This window comes from Erinaceus europaeus, chromosome 5 (genome assembly GCF_950295315.1).
Source record: "Erinaceus europaeus chromosome 5, mEriEur2.1, whole genome shotgun sequence".
Classification (NCBI taxonomy): domain Eukaryota; kingdom Metazoa; phylum Chordata; class Mammalia; order Eulipotyphla; family Erinaceidae; genus Erinaceus; species Erinaceus europaeus.
In genome coordinates this window covers 59,985,170-60,001,295 of record NC_080166.1, presented here as the reverse complement: position 1 = coordinate 60,001,295, position 16,126 = coordinate 59,985,170, and the positions used below count along the sequence as shown (strand labels likewise).

At 40.2% G+C, this 16,126-nt stretch overlaps 1 protein-coding gene and 1 long non-coding RNA gene across 4 annotated transcripts in view; one reads left to right on the top strand and one right to left on the bottom strand.

The window, feature by feature from the left end:
* LOC132538615 (uncharacterized) overlaps positions 1-16,126 on the top strand; it is a 720,469-nt gene that overhangs the window by 227,527 nt on the left and 476,816 nt on the right. The window lies entirely within an intron of this gene.
* The window catches only part of PTPRQ (protein tyrosine phosphatase receptor type Q), a 257,933-nt gene that overhangs the window by 184,847 nt on the left and 56,960 nt on the right, over positions 1-16,126 (bottom strand). For both annotated transcript variants that reach the window (XM_060191363.1, XM_060191364.1), the window contains exons 15-17: positions 7,496-7,678; positions 7,107-7,208; positions 385-505 (exon numbers count right to left, since the gene is read on the bottom strand). In XM_060191363.1, coding sequence (XP_060047346.1) covers positions 385-505; positions 7,107-7,208; positions 7,496-7,678 — 406 coding nt within the window. The remainder of the gene's footprint in view (positions 1-384; positions 506-7,106; positions 7,209-7,495; positions 7,679-16,126) is intronic.

Here is a 16,126-nt window from a genome sequence, read left to right as displayed (position 1 = left end):
AAAGAAAAGAAAAAAAAAATCTACCTTAAGTCACAGACTCCTAAATAATTCTCTTTGAAAAATTCAAGTAAAATTATTCTGCTCAAGAAAACAGAAAAAGATTATGGCATTGAGAATATTTTTTAATATACATTCTGGAAGAATTACTTTTAAGAGAGTGAATTCAGCATATTTTTGCACAATACATAACTTTTCTAGTTATAAAAGTTAAATTATTTGATTGTTTTGTAACTCTACAGAGTATGGGAAAAACTACTAGGCACATTAGCTAGCCTATTAATACTCAGGTCTCTCATGGAACATCACAAAACTACATTTCTATTATGTTACATGTTAACAGTTGTTCTCAGAACTACTTCCAAGAAAGGAAAAAAAAAATCTTACCAGACATAAACTGTGTAATAGCGGATAATGCCATTTGGTTCCATGGGTGGTTGCCATGACAACTTCACAGTGACACCAGACAACTGTTTTACAAAGAAGTCTTGGGGGGGAGAATCAGGAGCTGAAACATCAGGGTACAAGATCATGCATTTTATTAAACACATGTAATAAAAGTGTAAGTTGTAAGCACACTAAACTTTTATTATAGACTTTCTGGCAAATGAATCAGTTACAGTGCTTTTCTCGCCATGCATGACAGACTGACTGTTTACTTCCACAATGAGATGATAAAAGATTTCACATGGTGGTGTTAAACATCTGTTTCTGTGATTCAATGGGAAAAAAGTACTTCATGAGAAAAAAAAAAAGGGTTATTTCACAGCGATCCAGCTACTACAGTTCAAGTACATTTTGGTGAATTACCATCCTCTAGTAAAATTATATTACACAGTGAAAGTAAATATAGTAGAAAATAGAAAAGAGTTTCCCCAAATAAAATTTCATACTTCCAAGAAGTGGGAAAGTGATAAGCATAACATCAGGACAGCAGTTAAAATGACTGATCACTCAAGTGAAAGTAATATTCAACATCAGTTGTGTCATTAAAGTGTAAAATAATATCAAACTTTGCTCATTGATTCTTCAAATTGAATGGTTCCCAAAATGCCACTGCAGCATGAAAACAAGAAATGAGAATTTTTAAGGCACACCTGATTCTGTTTTAATAATATGAGAATTCAAATATTTTAGTCTTTCTACATCAACTTGGCAGTAAATAAATTCCTGCAAAGCAGTGAGATAAAAACATCTTTATGTTTAGAAGGAATATTTAATACAATCGTTCTCAGCTACTGCACTATAGCATAGTAGTGTCAACGGAGGGGATGGGACACAGAACTGGTGATGGGAACTGTGTGGAATGGTACCCCTGTTATCTTACAATCTTGTTAATCATTATTAAATCACTAATAAAAAAACAAAAGAAAAAGAAAGAAACAGTCTAGGAGTATAGAGCGACCTGCCAACACCATGTCCAGCAGAGAAGCATTTACCAGAGCCGGAATTCCTACCTTCTGCACCCTAAAAAGAATTTGGGTCCATACTCCCAGAAGGATAAAGAATAGGGAAGTTTCTGGGGCTGGGTGGTGGTGCACCTGGTTGAGTGCTCGTGTTGCAATGCACAAGGACCGAGGTTCAAGCCCCCAGTGCCCACCTGCAGGGGGAAAGCTTTGCAAGTGGTAAAGCAGGGTTGCAGGGGTCTTTCTGTCTCTCTCCCTCTCTGTCTCTCCCTTCCACTTGATTTCTGACTGTCTCTACCCAATAAATAAATAAAGATAATAATAATAAAAAAGAATAGGAAAGTTTCTAAGGAAGGGGATCGGACACGATCAAACACCAAGTTGCAGATGCTACCATGATGTCAACCTGACTCGTCCAGACAGAAGACCTCACCAATGTACCCTGGAACCCCACCTCTCCAGAGCCCTGCCCCACTAGGGAAAGATAGGGACAGGATGGGAGTATGGATCAACCTGTCAATGCCCATGTTCAGTGGAGAAGCAATTACAGAAACCAGACCTCCCACCTTCTGCACCCCATAATGACCTGGGTCCATGCTCCTCCCATAGAGATAAAGAATAGGAAAACTTCTAGTGGATAGGACGGGATATGGAACTCTAGTGGTGGGAAAAGTGTGGAATTTTACCCCTCATATTCTATGCTTTTGTTCATATTTTCTATTTTATAAATAAATCAATAAATGCATTTTAAAAAAAGAATGTGGGTCCATACTCCCAGAGGGGTAGACAATAGGGGGAGCAAACTAGAGGGCTCTGTATCCCCATTTCACTAGGACTTGAAGCATTTGTCATCAGGAATCTTGTTTTTATACCATCACTGAAAGGTAAGCAAATCTGGAAAACACCAGAGGAATCCAGGCATGATTTTGCTTATCTGAGAGAGAAGAGGGGAAAAGGTTGAGGATACCTGGAAGGAGTAAGAGATATAGGGGTGAACTAGAAAGGAAGTGAAGGTAAGACTGTTGAAGAAATGGAATATATATATATATATATACATATATATATATATATATATATCCACATATCCAATGATATAGATGGATAGTTATAAAATCAACTCTAATATCAGTGACTTCGGGAGAACTACCGCAATTTCCAAAGTAAGGACTGAGAACACAGAACTCTGGTGGTGGAATCATAAGAAATTATACCCCTATTATCTTAAAATGTTTTAAATAAATATTACATCACTAATAAAAATAAAGATAATATCAACTAAAATCACTCATTCAGAGCATAATATGACTAAGAATTTATATTCTATAATTTTCTTTAAAAGGCCCAAATGGGGGGTCGGGCGGTAGCACAGTGGGTTAAGCACACGTGGCGACAAGTGCAAGGACCGGCATAAGGATCCTGGTTTGAGGCCCCGACTCCCCACCTGCAGGGGAGTCGCTTCACAGGCGGTGAAGCAGGTCTGCAGGTGTCTATTTTTCTCTCCCCCTCTCTGTATTCCTCTCCTCTCTCCATTTCTCTCCGTCCTATCCAACAACGAATGACATCAACAATAATGATAATAACCACAACAAGGCTACAACAACAAGGGCAACAAAAGGGGAAAAAATGGCTTCCAGGCGCAGTGGATTCATGGTGCAGGCACTGAGCCCAGCAATAACCCTGGAGGCAAAAAAAAAAAAGGTCCAAATGGCATTTTCTTTGTTATACAAATTTTTGCACTGCCAAAGAAATATAATTAACAAAATACAAATATACATATGCAAATACTATATACACAAAATACTTCATATCCCCTCCAAGACTAAATTTGAACCTTTTGGCATTGTAATCTGGAATATAATCTAAACAACAAAGTTGAACAACATGGAATAAATAAATAAATGCAGGGTCTGTTGCAATCTATTCTACTCAAAATGCCAGAACATAGGATAATCATTGAGTAGGTCTCCCTCAGTCTCCCACTGTCTTTGCCTGTTATGGTATTTCTCTCTCTTCTTTTTTCTTTTGTAATTTTTGTTAGATATTTAAAATGATTAACAAGATTGTAAGATAACAGGGGTACAATTCCACACAGTTCCTACCACCAGAGTTTGCTGTCCCACTCCTTCCATGGGAAGCTTCTCTATTCTTTATCCCTCTGGGAGCATGGACCAAAAATTCTTTATGGGGTGCAGAAGGTGTGAGTTCAGGCTTCTGTAATTACTTTTCTGCTAGACATGGGTGTTGGCAGGTGGATCCATACCCCCAGCCTATTTCTATCTTTCCTTAGTGGGGCAGGGTTCTGGGGAGGTGAGGTTCCAGGATACATTAGTGAGGTCGTCTACGCAGGGAAATCAGATTGGCATCACAGTAGTGTCTGCAACTTGATGGTATTTCTTATTTCTCATTTCCTTTCTGACTCATAGTCCAAGTTTTGTCATAGTTTCCTGAGCTACACTTTTCTCTGATGTCTCATAGTAGCTAAAAAGCCTTCTTTTGTCCAGATGAGTAATTCTGAGGGCATTTAAAATGTTAACTAAAATTATAAAGCATTTACAATGATAACTAAAATTATAAAACATTTACAATGATAACTAAAATTATAAAAAGTATCTGCCTCTGCATTGTCGAATTTAGGACTTTCTTAGGAGGGCAAGAAACTCCTAATACTATAAAAAGCAAAAATTCTCAGGCCTGTACCCATTTTTAGTTCACTGTGATTTTTCATTAAGGGGATGCCATTCTTACTTTGTTCATCCACAATTATATCAAAGACTGGGCTAAGCCTTTATAGGGAAATTTATCATAACTGTATCTGATGGATCCAGATAATTCAGGCAGATAGTACTTGAAACAACTGAACTGAGTGGTTAAAACATCTTGTCTGCTCAAAACACATATGTATTACTGGTCTAGCTTCCTTCATGGAAGACCTCAAATTCTTGGGCCACAGAAATAGCTCACTTGGATAGTGCTCTGGTTTGCCATCTGTTTTCGTAGCATTGAAGGAAGCTTCAGTGCTGTGGTCACTTTCCCTTTCACTCTCTTCCTCTGCTTCTCTCTGTCTCTATCAAAATAATCAAAGCAAAATAAAAAATATTTTAAAACTTCAAATTCTAACCTATTTAAATTGGGGGGAAAATAAAGAGGGGGTCATTGGAGGGGTCACTATTTAATATGACTGTCTTCTAACATCTCAGATGGAAAGGAAAGATCTCTTTCTCCTCTGAACTTCAGAAATTAGCAACAAGAAGATTCTATAAAAATTTGGGCAAGTAAGTTTTGTTGGAGAAAGACATAACACATAAATGCTAAGGAAAAGAGACGGAGGTCCCAGAGAAATAGTTCACTATAGGGGTTGGGTGCTGATTTACCTGGTTGAGCACACACATTACAGAGCACAAGGGCACAGGTTCAAGCCCCCAGGTGGGGACTTGTAGGGAAAAAGCTTCATGAGTGGTGAAACAGGTCTGCAGGTGTCTCTGTCTCTCTCCCTCTCTATCTCCCCTTTCCCTCTCCATTTTGACTGTCTCTATCCAATAAATAAATAAAGGTAATAAAAAAGTTAAAAAACAACAACAGAGAAAGAACCTTCACTCTATAGGGCACACACACCTTGTAATGTGTTAGCCCAGGCTCAAGCCACACAGGAGATGTTGAGGCACTGGAGGAAACTGGAACTTTAGGATCTATCAGTCAGTCTATCTCTCTATCTGAATCAAAAAGTTATCCGGAGCACTGAGATTGTTCATGTGTGAGGCCCTGGCTCTTCCAAAATAGAACAGACTTACCAACTGGAATAACCTAGTACATCCAATCAAGATATCTTAGTGAAGTGATTTTGTGGAGGTGAACAAGGGCAGTGTTTCCATTTTATAAATAAATAAAATTAAAAAAATTATTATCATTATTTATTGGATAGAGACAGCCAGAAATCAAGAGGGCAGGGGGTGATAGAGAGGGAGAGAGACAGAGAGACACCTACAGCCCTGCTTCACCACTTATGAAGCTTTCCCCTTGCAGGTGGGGACCGGGGCTCAAACCCAGGTCCTTGCACATTGTAATATGGGTGCTCAACCAGGTGCACCTCCAGTAGGCCCCAATAAGTAATTTTTTAAAAAAGATAATTAAAAAAACAATGCATATTAAAAAAAAAACCCGGCTTCCCACCTGCAGGGGTGGGGGTGGGGCTCGCTTCACAGGCACTGAAGCAGGTCTGCAGGTGTCTATTTCTCCCCCTCTCTGTCTTCCCCATCTCTCTCAATATCTCTCTGTCCAACAGCAACAATGACAAAAATGGGGAAAAATGGGGTAAGGTGGTGGTACACCTGACTAAGCATTAAGTGTCCTAGGACCCAGGTTCAAACCCCTCACCACCACCTGCAGGTGGAAAGCATCATGAGTGGTGAAGCAGGTGTGCAGGTATTTCTCTCCCTCTCTACTCAATTATTCTCTGTCTCTATCCAGTAATAAATATATTTTTAAAAATGGCCACCAGGAGCGGTAGATTCGTGTGCAGGCACCTAGCCCCAGAGATAACCCTGGAGGCAAAACAAACAAATAAATAAACAAACAAAACCTGCTGAAAACACAGCTACTAGAACCTACTACAAAATGTCTGTAAATGTCTATTCTTAGGAATGTAAAATATGAAAAATATAATCAAAACGGTAGTTGAAGTTCAAGCCAAAATTCAAGCCAAAATTATAGTCTTAAAAATCCACCAGGGAGTCAGGTTAAGCGCATGTGGCACAAAGCACAAGGACCGGCCTAAGGAGCCCCCAGCTCCCCACCTGCAGGGGAGTCACTTCACAGGCAGTGAAGCAAGTCTACAGGTGTCTTTCTCTTCTCCTCCCTGTCTTCCCCTCCTCTCTCCATTTCTCTCTGTCCTTTCAACAATGACTACAACAATAAAACAAGGGCAACAAAAGGGAATGAATGAATGAATAAATAAATAAATATTTTTTAAAAATCCCCCAGGAAAGGACTGTTCACTGGTGAACCCAGTAGATCACATTTCTAACAGAGGGCAAGGACCTGGTTTTAAGCCCCTGGTTCCCCCAGCAGAGGCTTGGACCAGTGCTTTTCTCTCTCTCTCTCCTCTCTTTCTCTCTCTCTCCCCCCTCCTTCCTCCCCTTCCCTTTAAATTTCTCTGTCTCTCCAAAATAAAAAATATTTTAAATCCCATAAGGAAGTTATTACTGATTTTTCTCAGAGTTCAGGTAACCTCTGAATTAAAAAAAATAAGAAAGCAGTTTAAGGGGCTGGGTGGTGGTGCACCTGGTTGAGTGCACATGCCATAATGCTCAAGGACCCGGGTTTGAGACCCTGCTCCCTACCTGCAGGGGAAAAACCTTGTGAATGGTGAAGCAGGGCTACAGGTGTCTCTTTCTCACTCATCCTCTCTATCACCCCCTTCCCTCTTGATTTCTGGCTGTCGCTATCTAATAACTAAATAAGGATAATTTAAAAAAATTATTAAAGAGAAATAAAACAGCTTAACCCTGATTATGCTGGACATAAATCTGGCATTGCTAGTTTCTTTCAAGGTGTGGCAACGGGATCCTCTGTGTTATGCCAGAAGGACACACCACTTCATGCTCCATATGTTCTTAGCCACGTTCCCACATTTCATGAAGCAGAGATATACAGGTTTGTGAACTGGGATGGATTCAGGGCATTTTAGTATCCCAAAATGATCCTTACCATCCTCCTGGGTCAGCACATCTAAGGGTGCACTCCGCACTCCTTCCCCTTTGAGTGTACTAGCAGAGATCTCGACCATATAGTGGGTATACTTGCTCAGTCCTAAACACAAATCAGAGAGGTGAGCTGACACTGTCTCTATCCAGTAATAAATACGTTTTTAAAAAGGCAAAATGATATAAGATAATGTACAACAGGATTGGCCTTAAGTACTTCTTTATGTAATCTTAAATAAACTGCTGGATTCTTTGAACCAAAATGTACATTTATAAAACTAACCGCACTTACTATTTGTACAACATAATAGATCAGGTGTTTTTTTTTGTGTGTGTGTGTGTACCCACACTAGCAATATAAATATCAATATGTAATAATAAAAAAACTTTTACCTTTAATTCTCTGGGTCAGTGAGGTTGTGTTTATAGTTTTTTCCTCATTTCTATCACTCCTCTTGAGATAAATTGTGTATTTTTGAATGATTCCATTGGGACTACTCGGGGGTAGGAAGAGTAGTTCAATCTCCCCAGAAGAAATATTTCTGTAAGTAATATTTTGTGGTGCACTACCAGGGACTGGGAAAATAAAAAGCAAAAGTGTCAGTGCAGGAAATGGTTCCATACGAAGATCTTATTCTGCTGAAGTCTCACACAAGTGCAATAGGAGATATATAATCAGTTAATAGAATTTGTAATAAACATCTGAAATAAAGCATAAATAAATTAGAACACACACATATATAGACCATTTTTTATCTCAATGGAAAATTCACTCCAAGATTCTGCATGCAGTGTAACAACTGAAGGTGGAACTGTTATTAAAATGATTGAGATTATGTGAAAAACTTTCTAAACTGAAAAATATGCATGAAAAATGACTGAAAGATACCTAAATTGATTATAACCTTCATTAAAATAATAACAAGTAAAAGGAAATATATTAGTTTTTGTGTTAAAGATATAAGGCAGGCATGGAATCTCTCCTACATATAAAGTTACATATTATGATCTGGCAATGAAACAATCTCTTAAGAACATAATTAAATTCAATATGTTTTCTTTACCTACCAATGTTCTGACTGTATGAATGTTAGTCAAATGGTTCTCTACATGTATTCAGACAGAAATGCTACATGTATGATTTTAATTCTGGCAAGTTACTGGAGTAAATTCTGTAAACTAAATGATTACGTTAATAGATATGATTACACAACTGCATAAAATTAAAGCTAAATTTTAAGAAACTACAGAGTCAGAAATCTGTACCAAGTAGAGTTTCCCTCACAAGCGTAATTCAGATAATTAAAGTAAACAAGCTTGCAAAAAAAAACCCAAACATTCACTAAGCTATCTCTTAGACAAGAGGATGTTGATGGATATGGTAGGCGCAGAATTTTGGTAGCGGGTGTCGTGACTTGTATGGATATATATGGGCATGAAACTAAACTCTTTTTAAAAATATTTATTTACTTATTCCCTTTTGTTACCCTTGTTGTTTTATTGTTGTTATTGATGTCGTCGTTGCTGGATAGGAGAGAAAGAAGTGGAGAGAGAAGGAGAAGACAGAGAGGGGGAGAGAAAGAGAGACACCTGCAGACCTGCTTCACCATCTGTGAAGCAACTTCCCTGCAGGTGGGGAGCCGGGGGCTCGAACTGGGATCCTTAAGCTTGTCCTTGTGCTTTGTGCCACGTGCGCTTAACCTGCTGCGCTACCGCCAGACTCCCGAAACTAAACTCTTAATCTTATAACTGTAAGCTGCTATTCAATCACTAATAATGGACATTATAAAAATGTAAATAGGGGCCAGGTGGTGGCGCACTTGTTTGAGAACACATGCTACCATGGACATTGACCCAGGTTCAAGCCCCCAGCTTGCAGGGGGCAAACTTCACAAGTATTGAAGCAGGGCTGCAGGTGTCTCTTTCTCTCTATCTTCCCACTTCCTTTGAGATGTCTCTTTGTCTCTGTCTCTGCCCAAATCAATCAATCAATTAATCCAATAAATAAAACAAAATGCAAGTAGTATTATGAGTCAAGTGAAAATAGGAATCCTGAGCTGAGAGCTCATACTTGAAGTCAGTTTGATCTAGAATCCTTCATGGTGACTGAATTTTGGTATTCGCACCTGTGTGGAGTGCTAGAGAAAAGACTGGACCAGTGAAAGATATATAAACTGGAAGCCCAGAGCTAGAGCTAGAGCTCGAGCTCACTGGGTGGAGTGCCTGCAGAGACTCAGGCAGGGCAGAGAGGAAGCTTCAGTGCTGCTGTGTGTCTCCCTCTCTCTCTCTCTCTCTCTGCGTCTGAGAGCTGCCTGGAATGGGGACATTCACATACGTGAGATAGCAGCTCTACACACAGACACACACACAGAGAAAAAGGCTGGATCCCCAAGATAGTCTCACTTCAACAGGCACAAATATACTGGAAACTAGAGGCATCTTGAAGTGATCTGCAGAGTGCGAGTGCATATTCCCTGTGAGAGATAATTCCTGGTCTAGTGCCATGTAGTGTGTTCACTTGCAGACTGTGAGGAGTGAGAGAAGGCCATGATGCGAAGTAGAACAGAATCTTTTCTTGACATTCCTCAAGAGGTGGAAGACAGAAAAAAAAAAAAAAGACATGCAAGAGGTTGAGTAAGTGGTGATCTGTATACACAATGGAATACTACTCAGCAATAAAAAATGGTGAATTCTTATGTGGAAAACTGAGAAATGTTACACATGTATAAATGACTGTATTTTACTATTGACTGTAACTCAGTCACCCCCCCCCAATGAAGAAAAAAATGGTGAATTCACCTTCTTCACCCCTTCTTGGATGGAGCTTGAAGGAATTCTGTGAAGTAAGATCAGCCAGAAAGAGAAGGATGAATATGGGATAATCTCACTCATAGACAGAAGTTGAATATCAGAAGGGGAAACACAAAGCAGAACTTGGACTGGAGTTGGTGTGTTGCACCAAAGTAAAGGCCTCTGGGGTGGGGGAAGTGTTCAGGTCCTGGAACATGGCAGAGGAGAACCTAGGTTGGGGATTAGAGTGTTAATGTGGAAAACTGAGCAATGTTACTATGTACCAACTACTGTAGTTTACTGTTGACTGTAAACCATTAATACTCCCAATAAAGAAAAGAAATACATGTAATTTTGAAACAGTAAAACTGTTCCTATGAGCATATATGTCCCAAATTCATGTTATTTCCCTACAGCTTAAAACAATCTCTACTCTGATCATAAATTAAAATGAATTGGGGGGCTGGGAGGTGACACACCTGGCAGAGCACACACATTGCCACATGCAAGGACCTCGGTTCAAGCCCCTTGTCTTCACCTGCAATGGGAGTTACTTCACAAGGGTTAAAGGAGTACTGCAGGTACCTTCTTTCTCTCTATCTCCCCTTTCCCTCTCAACTTCTCTCTGTATCTATAATAAATTAATAAATCTTTTAAATGAACGTGGTAAACCAGAGACGTCATGGTTACATGGGAACACAACAGACTTGAATGCTTGATGCTCAGTCCTCAGCACCACCACATGCAGAGCTGAGCAGTGCTCTGGAATCTCTCCCTCTCCCTCTCTCCCTACCTTCCCCTCACTGTTTCTCAAGCAGTGAAGCAGGTCTGCAGGTGTCTATCTTTCTCTCCCCCTCTCTGTCTTCCCCTTCTCTCTATCCTATCCAACAACAATGACATCAATAATAATAATAACCACACTAATAAGGACAACAAAAGGGGAAAAAAAAGCCTCTAGGAGTAGTGGATTCGTGGTGCAGGCACCAAGCAGCAATAACCCTGGAGGCAAAAAAAAAAAAAAAAAAGAAAAAAAAGAATTGGACCTCTTTTATCCCAAAATAGGGGCTATTTTTCTCATTTTGTTGCCCTTGTTGTGGTCGTTATTGTTGGATAGGACAGAGAGAGATGGAGATAGGAGGGGAAGACAAAGAAGGGGAGAGAAAGACAAGACACCTGCAGACCTGCTTCACTGCCTGTGAAGCGACTCCCCTGGAGGTGGGGGGGGGGCTCAAACTGGGATCCTTACACTGGTCCTTGTGCTTTGTGCCATGTGCACTTGCACATAACCTGTTGCACTACCACCCAGCCCCCGAACTGAGCTTTTAAAAAAATTATTTATTTATTCCTTTTTTGTTGCCCTTTATTATTATTATTATTGTTGTAGTTATTGATGTTGTCATTGTTGGATAGGACACAGAGAAATGGAGAGAGGAGGGGAGAACAGAGAGGGGGAGAGAAAGACAGACACTTGCAGACCTGCTTCACAGATTGTGAAGTGACGCCCCTGCAGGTGGGGAGCTGGAGGCTCGAACCGGTATCCTTACACCAGTCTTTGCGCTTTGCGCACCTGCGCTTAACCCACTGCGCTACCGCCCGACTCCCCAAACTGAGCATTTTTTTAATTGCATAGGAGAAAAGAATTGTGGTGTGGCACTTGAATAGTTGTGCCATTGAAGATTTTCAGATGTTCTCACTGGAATTGGCTAAGTTATCCCCCCAATAGTCAGAATATAAGCACGGACCCATGACCCTGGACTGATTGCCTTCACATTTGTATTCATTTATCCAGAGGGGAAGGAAGGCCAGTGCTGGGTGTGCAGGGGAAGTAAAAAGGAGACTTTGAAACTCAGTTGTGGGAACAGGGAGGGAGAATTTGCTGAAGTGACAATGTTTACAGTTGGAAGTGATTGGACAAAGTAGATAACTAGTGATTATTATGAAAACAAGCATAGTCAATTTAAATTAAACTAAATATTAGTAATATATTTCACAGTCATGTGAAGACAGAAAGTAAGGTAGTTGTGTTGAATATACCAATAGATTATTTTGGGGGCATAAACAGTTTCAATTTTATGTGAAGAGAGTAAGATACACTATTCATTGCTATAAGCCTACAGAGTGCTTTCTACATAAAATGTTGGTCAACATCTAAGTCACTGTCCACAATAAGGTATTATCCCACGCAGTTCATTACCACAAATCAGATATATTCAAGACGTCTGCTTACAGGTTTCCTTTAAGGAAAGTCTCACTTAAAAAGGAAATAGTTGTGGTCCGGGAGGTGGCACAGTGGATAGGGCATTGGACTCTCAAGCGTGAGGTCCTGAGTTCAGTCCCTGGCAGCACATGTACCAGAGTGATGTCTGGTTCTTTCTCTCTCTCTCCTTTCTTTTTCATTAATAAATAAATAAAATCTTAAAAAAAAACTGCTGTATTTTAAAAAAAAGGAAATAGTATGATCAGTCATCAAATGGTAACTTATATGGACACTGGAAGTTTTTTGTGTGATCCTAAGTATAAAAAAAAGTCAGCATTCTCTGTGACTACACATTTTAAACTGTTTTATTTTATTCTTATTATTTAAAAAATATTTATTTATTCCCTTTTGTTGTCCTTGTTTTATTATTGTAGTTATTATTGTTGTTGTCATTAATGTTGTCATTGTTGGATAGGACAGAGAGAAATGGAGAGAGGAGGGGAAGACAGAGAGGGGGAGAGAAAGATAGACACCTGCAGACCTGCTTCACCCTGCAGGTGGGGATCCGGGGGATCAAACCGGGATCCTTGCTCCGGTCCTTGTGCTTTGTGCCACATGTGCTTAACACACTGTGCTACCGCCCGACTCCCTACACATTTTAAATTTAAAGCACACATAAACTCTCTCTCATATTGACCTTTCCTGCTTGAACACAAGATGCTTTTACTTCCAAGCATAAGTACGTGCTGATTCCTAGACCAAGATAAAACACACTAGCAAATAATTCATTCACTCTGGGTTGCATGAACACACGACTGAGCTAGCTTGTCACTGTGTAAGAACATGGAGGAGGCCATATATAGTCCAGCAGGTAGACCGCACATAGTCTTATGTGTGAGGGCCTGGGCTTGAGTCTCCAACCACATGGAGACTCACAGGCACTGGGATGGTGTTGTGGTGCTTCTCTTTTTCATTCACTCCTTCTTGCTCTTCCCCTCTAGTTAAAAAAAAAAAAATAAAAAAGGGTGGGGTGCAGGCTGTGATGCATCTGGTTGAGAGCACCATGTTACAAGGCTTAAGGACCCAGGTTCAAGCCCCTGCCCCTCCCCACCTTCTGGGGGGAAGCTTTACAAGTGGGTGAAGCTGTGTTGCAGATGGATCCTTCTTCTTACCTCTCTTTCCCCTCTCAATTTCTCTCTGTCTCTATCTGAAAGTAAATAAATAAATAATAAAATATTTTAAAAATATCTGCCAGGAGCAGTGAGCTCATGCTGGTGTGAAACCCAGTTCAGGAGGCCTGCGGTGGCCAGGAAGCTCCACATACACTCCTATGTGTGCTCAGGTAAGAGAAGAAAGGTCACTGTGCGTTCTTTAAGGCACCTTCCCAAACTAAAGGCTAAAATTCACTTTAACCACAATTTGAATATAGATTCTTATATTCAAATAAGGCTTGTTATTCTTGCAGTAACATGAAACTCACACAACCTCATACAATAAGTACTGCATGAAACAAGATCGAATTTACTTCTTCAATATTCAGTAAAATACTGTAGGCATGTAATAATTATCAGCAGCACACTGGCTTCGAAACACACATCGAGCAAGGTATTCTCCACACTGCTGCCATATCGGCCAACAGGGAATGAATTAATAAGTACACAAGAATATATTAATGGCTTAGTAGCATAAGGGGATTTTTAAACAGCAGAACATAGAGATGGATTGTCATCATTTACCTCTTACATTTATGCTTTCCAAAACAACATGTGCTGTCAAAGCAAAGGGGCTTCTAAAAAATAAGGACCGATGTAAGGATCCTGGTTCGAGCCCCCAGCTCCCCACCTGCAGGGGAGGTCGCTTCCCAAGAGGTGAAGCAGGTCTGCAGGTATCTGTCTTTTTCTCCCCCTCTGACTTCCCCTCCTCTCTCCATTTCTCTCTGTCCTATCCAACAACAATGCACCAGTAACAACAACAATAATAACCACAACAATAAAAAACAAAAGCAATAAAAGGGAATAAATAAATTTAAATATATATATTTAATATAATTTATTTATTATTGGATAAAGACATAGAAATTGAGAGGTAAGGGGGAGGTAGAGAGGGAAAGAGACAGAGAGACACCTGCAGCCCTGCTTTACAACTCTTGAAGCTTCCCCCTGAAGGTGGGGAGCTGGGGGTTTGAACCAGGATCCTTGTGCATTGAAGTTACGTGCACTTAAGCAGGTGTACCACCGCTCAGCCTCCAAAGCAAAGGAACTTTACAGTTATACTCATCTGGATTTTAATTCCAGCTTCATCGACTACCATTTGGGTGACCTTACACCCACCAATTATTATTATTATTGTTGTTTTACTGTTATTATTTTACCAGAGCACTGCTCAGCTCTGCATTATGGTGGTGCTGGAGATAAATTCTGGATCCTTTGGTGTCTCATGTCGGAAAGTCTTTTTGCAGAACCATTATGCTGTGTCCCCCCCGCCCCAGCACATAAACTTTTTGTGGGTAGAAAATAATTTTCTTCTTTTTTTTAAAATATATATTTATTTTCCCTTTTGTTGCCCTTGTTGTTTTTGTTGCTGTTGTAGTTATTATTGTTGTTGTTATTGATGTTGCTGGATAGAACAGAGAGAAATGGAGAGAGGAGGAAAAGACAGAGAGGGGAAGAGAAAGATAGATACCTGTGGACATGCTTCACCACTTGTGAAGTGACTCCCCTGCAGGTGGGGAGCCAGGGCCTCGAACCAGGATCCTTACGCTGGTCCTTGTGCTTCATGCCACGTGTGCTTAACCCACTGCACTACATCCCAACTCCCAAAATCAATTCTTCTATAAAACCCTATTTTAAGTAGCTTTTAGTATAGCTGTATTAGCTGAACATTTGGTTAAAATAACAAACCTCACAGACCTAATTTTTAATTAGACTATGAATGTAATGCTTTAGACTAGAATTAAAAAATAAAAAAACCTTTATTTTTGTGAAAACAGGTAGCTGAATTCACAACACAGTGCAGGTGCTTAAAAATATACCTGTGGGGGGTCGGGCGGTGGCGCAGTGGGATAAGCACACATGGCGCAAAGCGCAGGACTGGCTTAAGGATCCCGGTTCGAGCCCCCGGCTCCCCACCTGCTGGGGAGTCACTTCACAGGCGGTGAAGCAGGTCTGCAAGTGTCTATCTTTCTCTCCCCCTCTCTGTCTTCCCCTCCTCTCTCCATTTCTCTCTGTCCTATCCAACAACAATGATAATAATAAGCACAATGTGGCTACAACAACAAGGGCAACAAAAGGGGAAAAAGTGGCCTCCAGGAGCGGTGGATTCATGGTGCAGGCACTAAGCCCAGCAATAACCCTGGAGGAAAAAAAATATATATATATATATGTATATATATATATATATACCTGTGTTCTGTCTTGAACCAATGTGAAATAAAACAGGTCAGGGAAGAAGTAGAACAACCTCTCAAAAATACCAGAAGATAGATGGCTACCAATAAAGTTTAGTATCAGTTAGATTTCACTTTAATGAAAGTCGTGGGGGGCTGGGTTGTGGAGCACCTGGTTGAACACTCACAGTACAACGCACAAGGACCTGGGTTCAATCCCTCAGTTCCCAGCTCCAGGGGGAAAGCTTTACACGTGGTAAAGCAGGGCTGCAGGTGTCTCTTGGTCTTAGTCTCTCTAACTCCCCCTTCCCTCTCAATTTCTGGCTGATTCGATCCAGTAAAGATAATTAAAAAAATGCTTTTCTTAAAGAATGTCGTAGTATTTTTAAATGTCCTTTTAGTTACTTCTTTACTCCTGTCATTACAATTATGACTACTCTACATTGACAATCGTAGGCCACTTCATTTTATTAATTTCTTACTTTCCTTTTGCTGTCTAAAGATGATGCTTTTCCTCAAATGTGAGCTGCTGTACAAGCTCAGGGACAGGGGCCTCACATATATCATCTGACTGAAACATGTAAAGCTGCTGAGATTTGGTCCCTTATGACCTATTTGAATAGCAATTCCATATGGTTCAACTGGTAGCTAG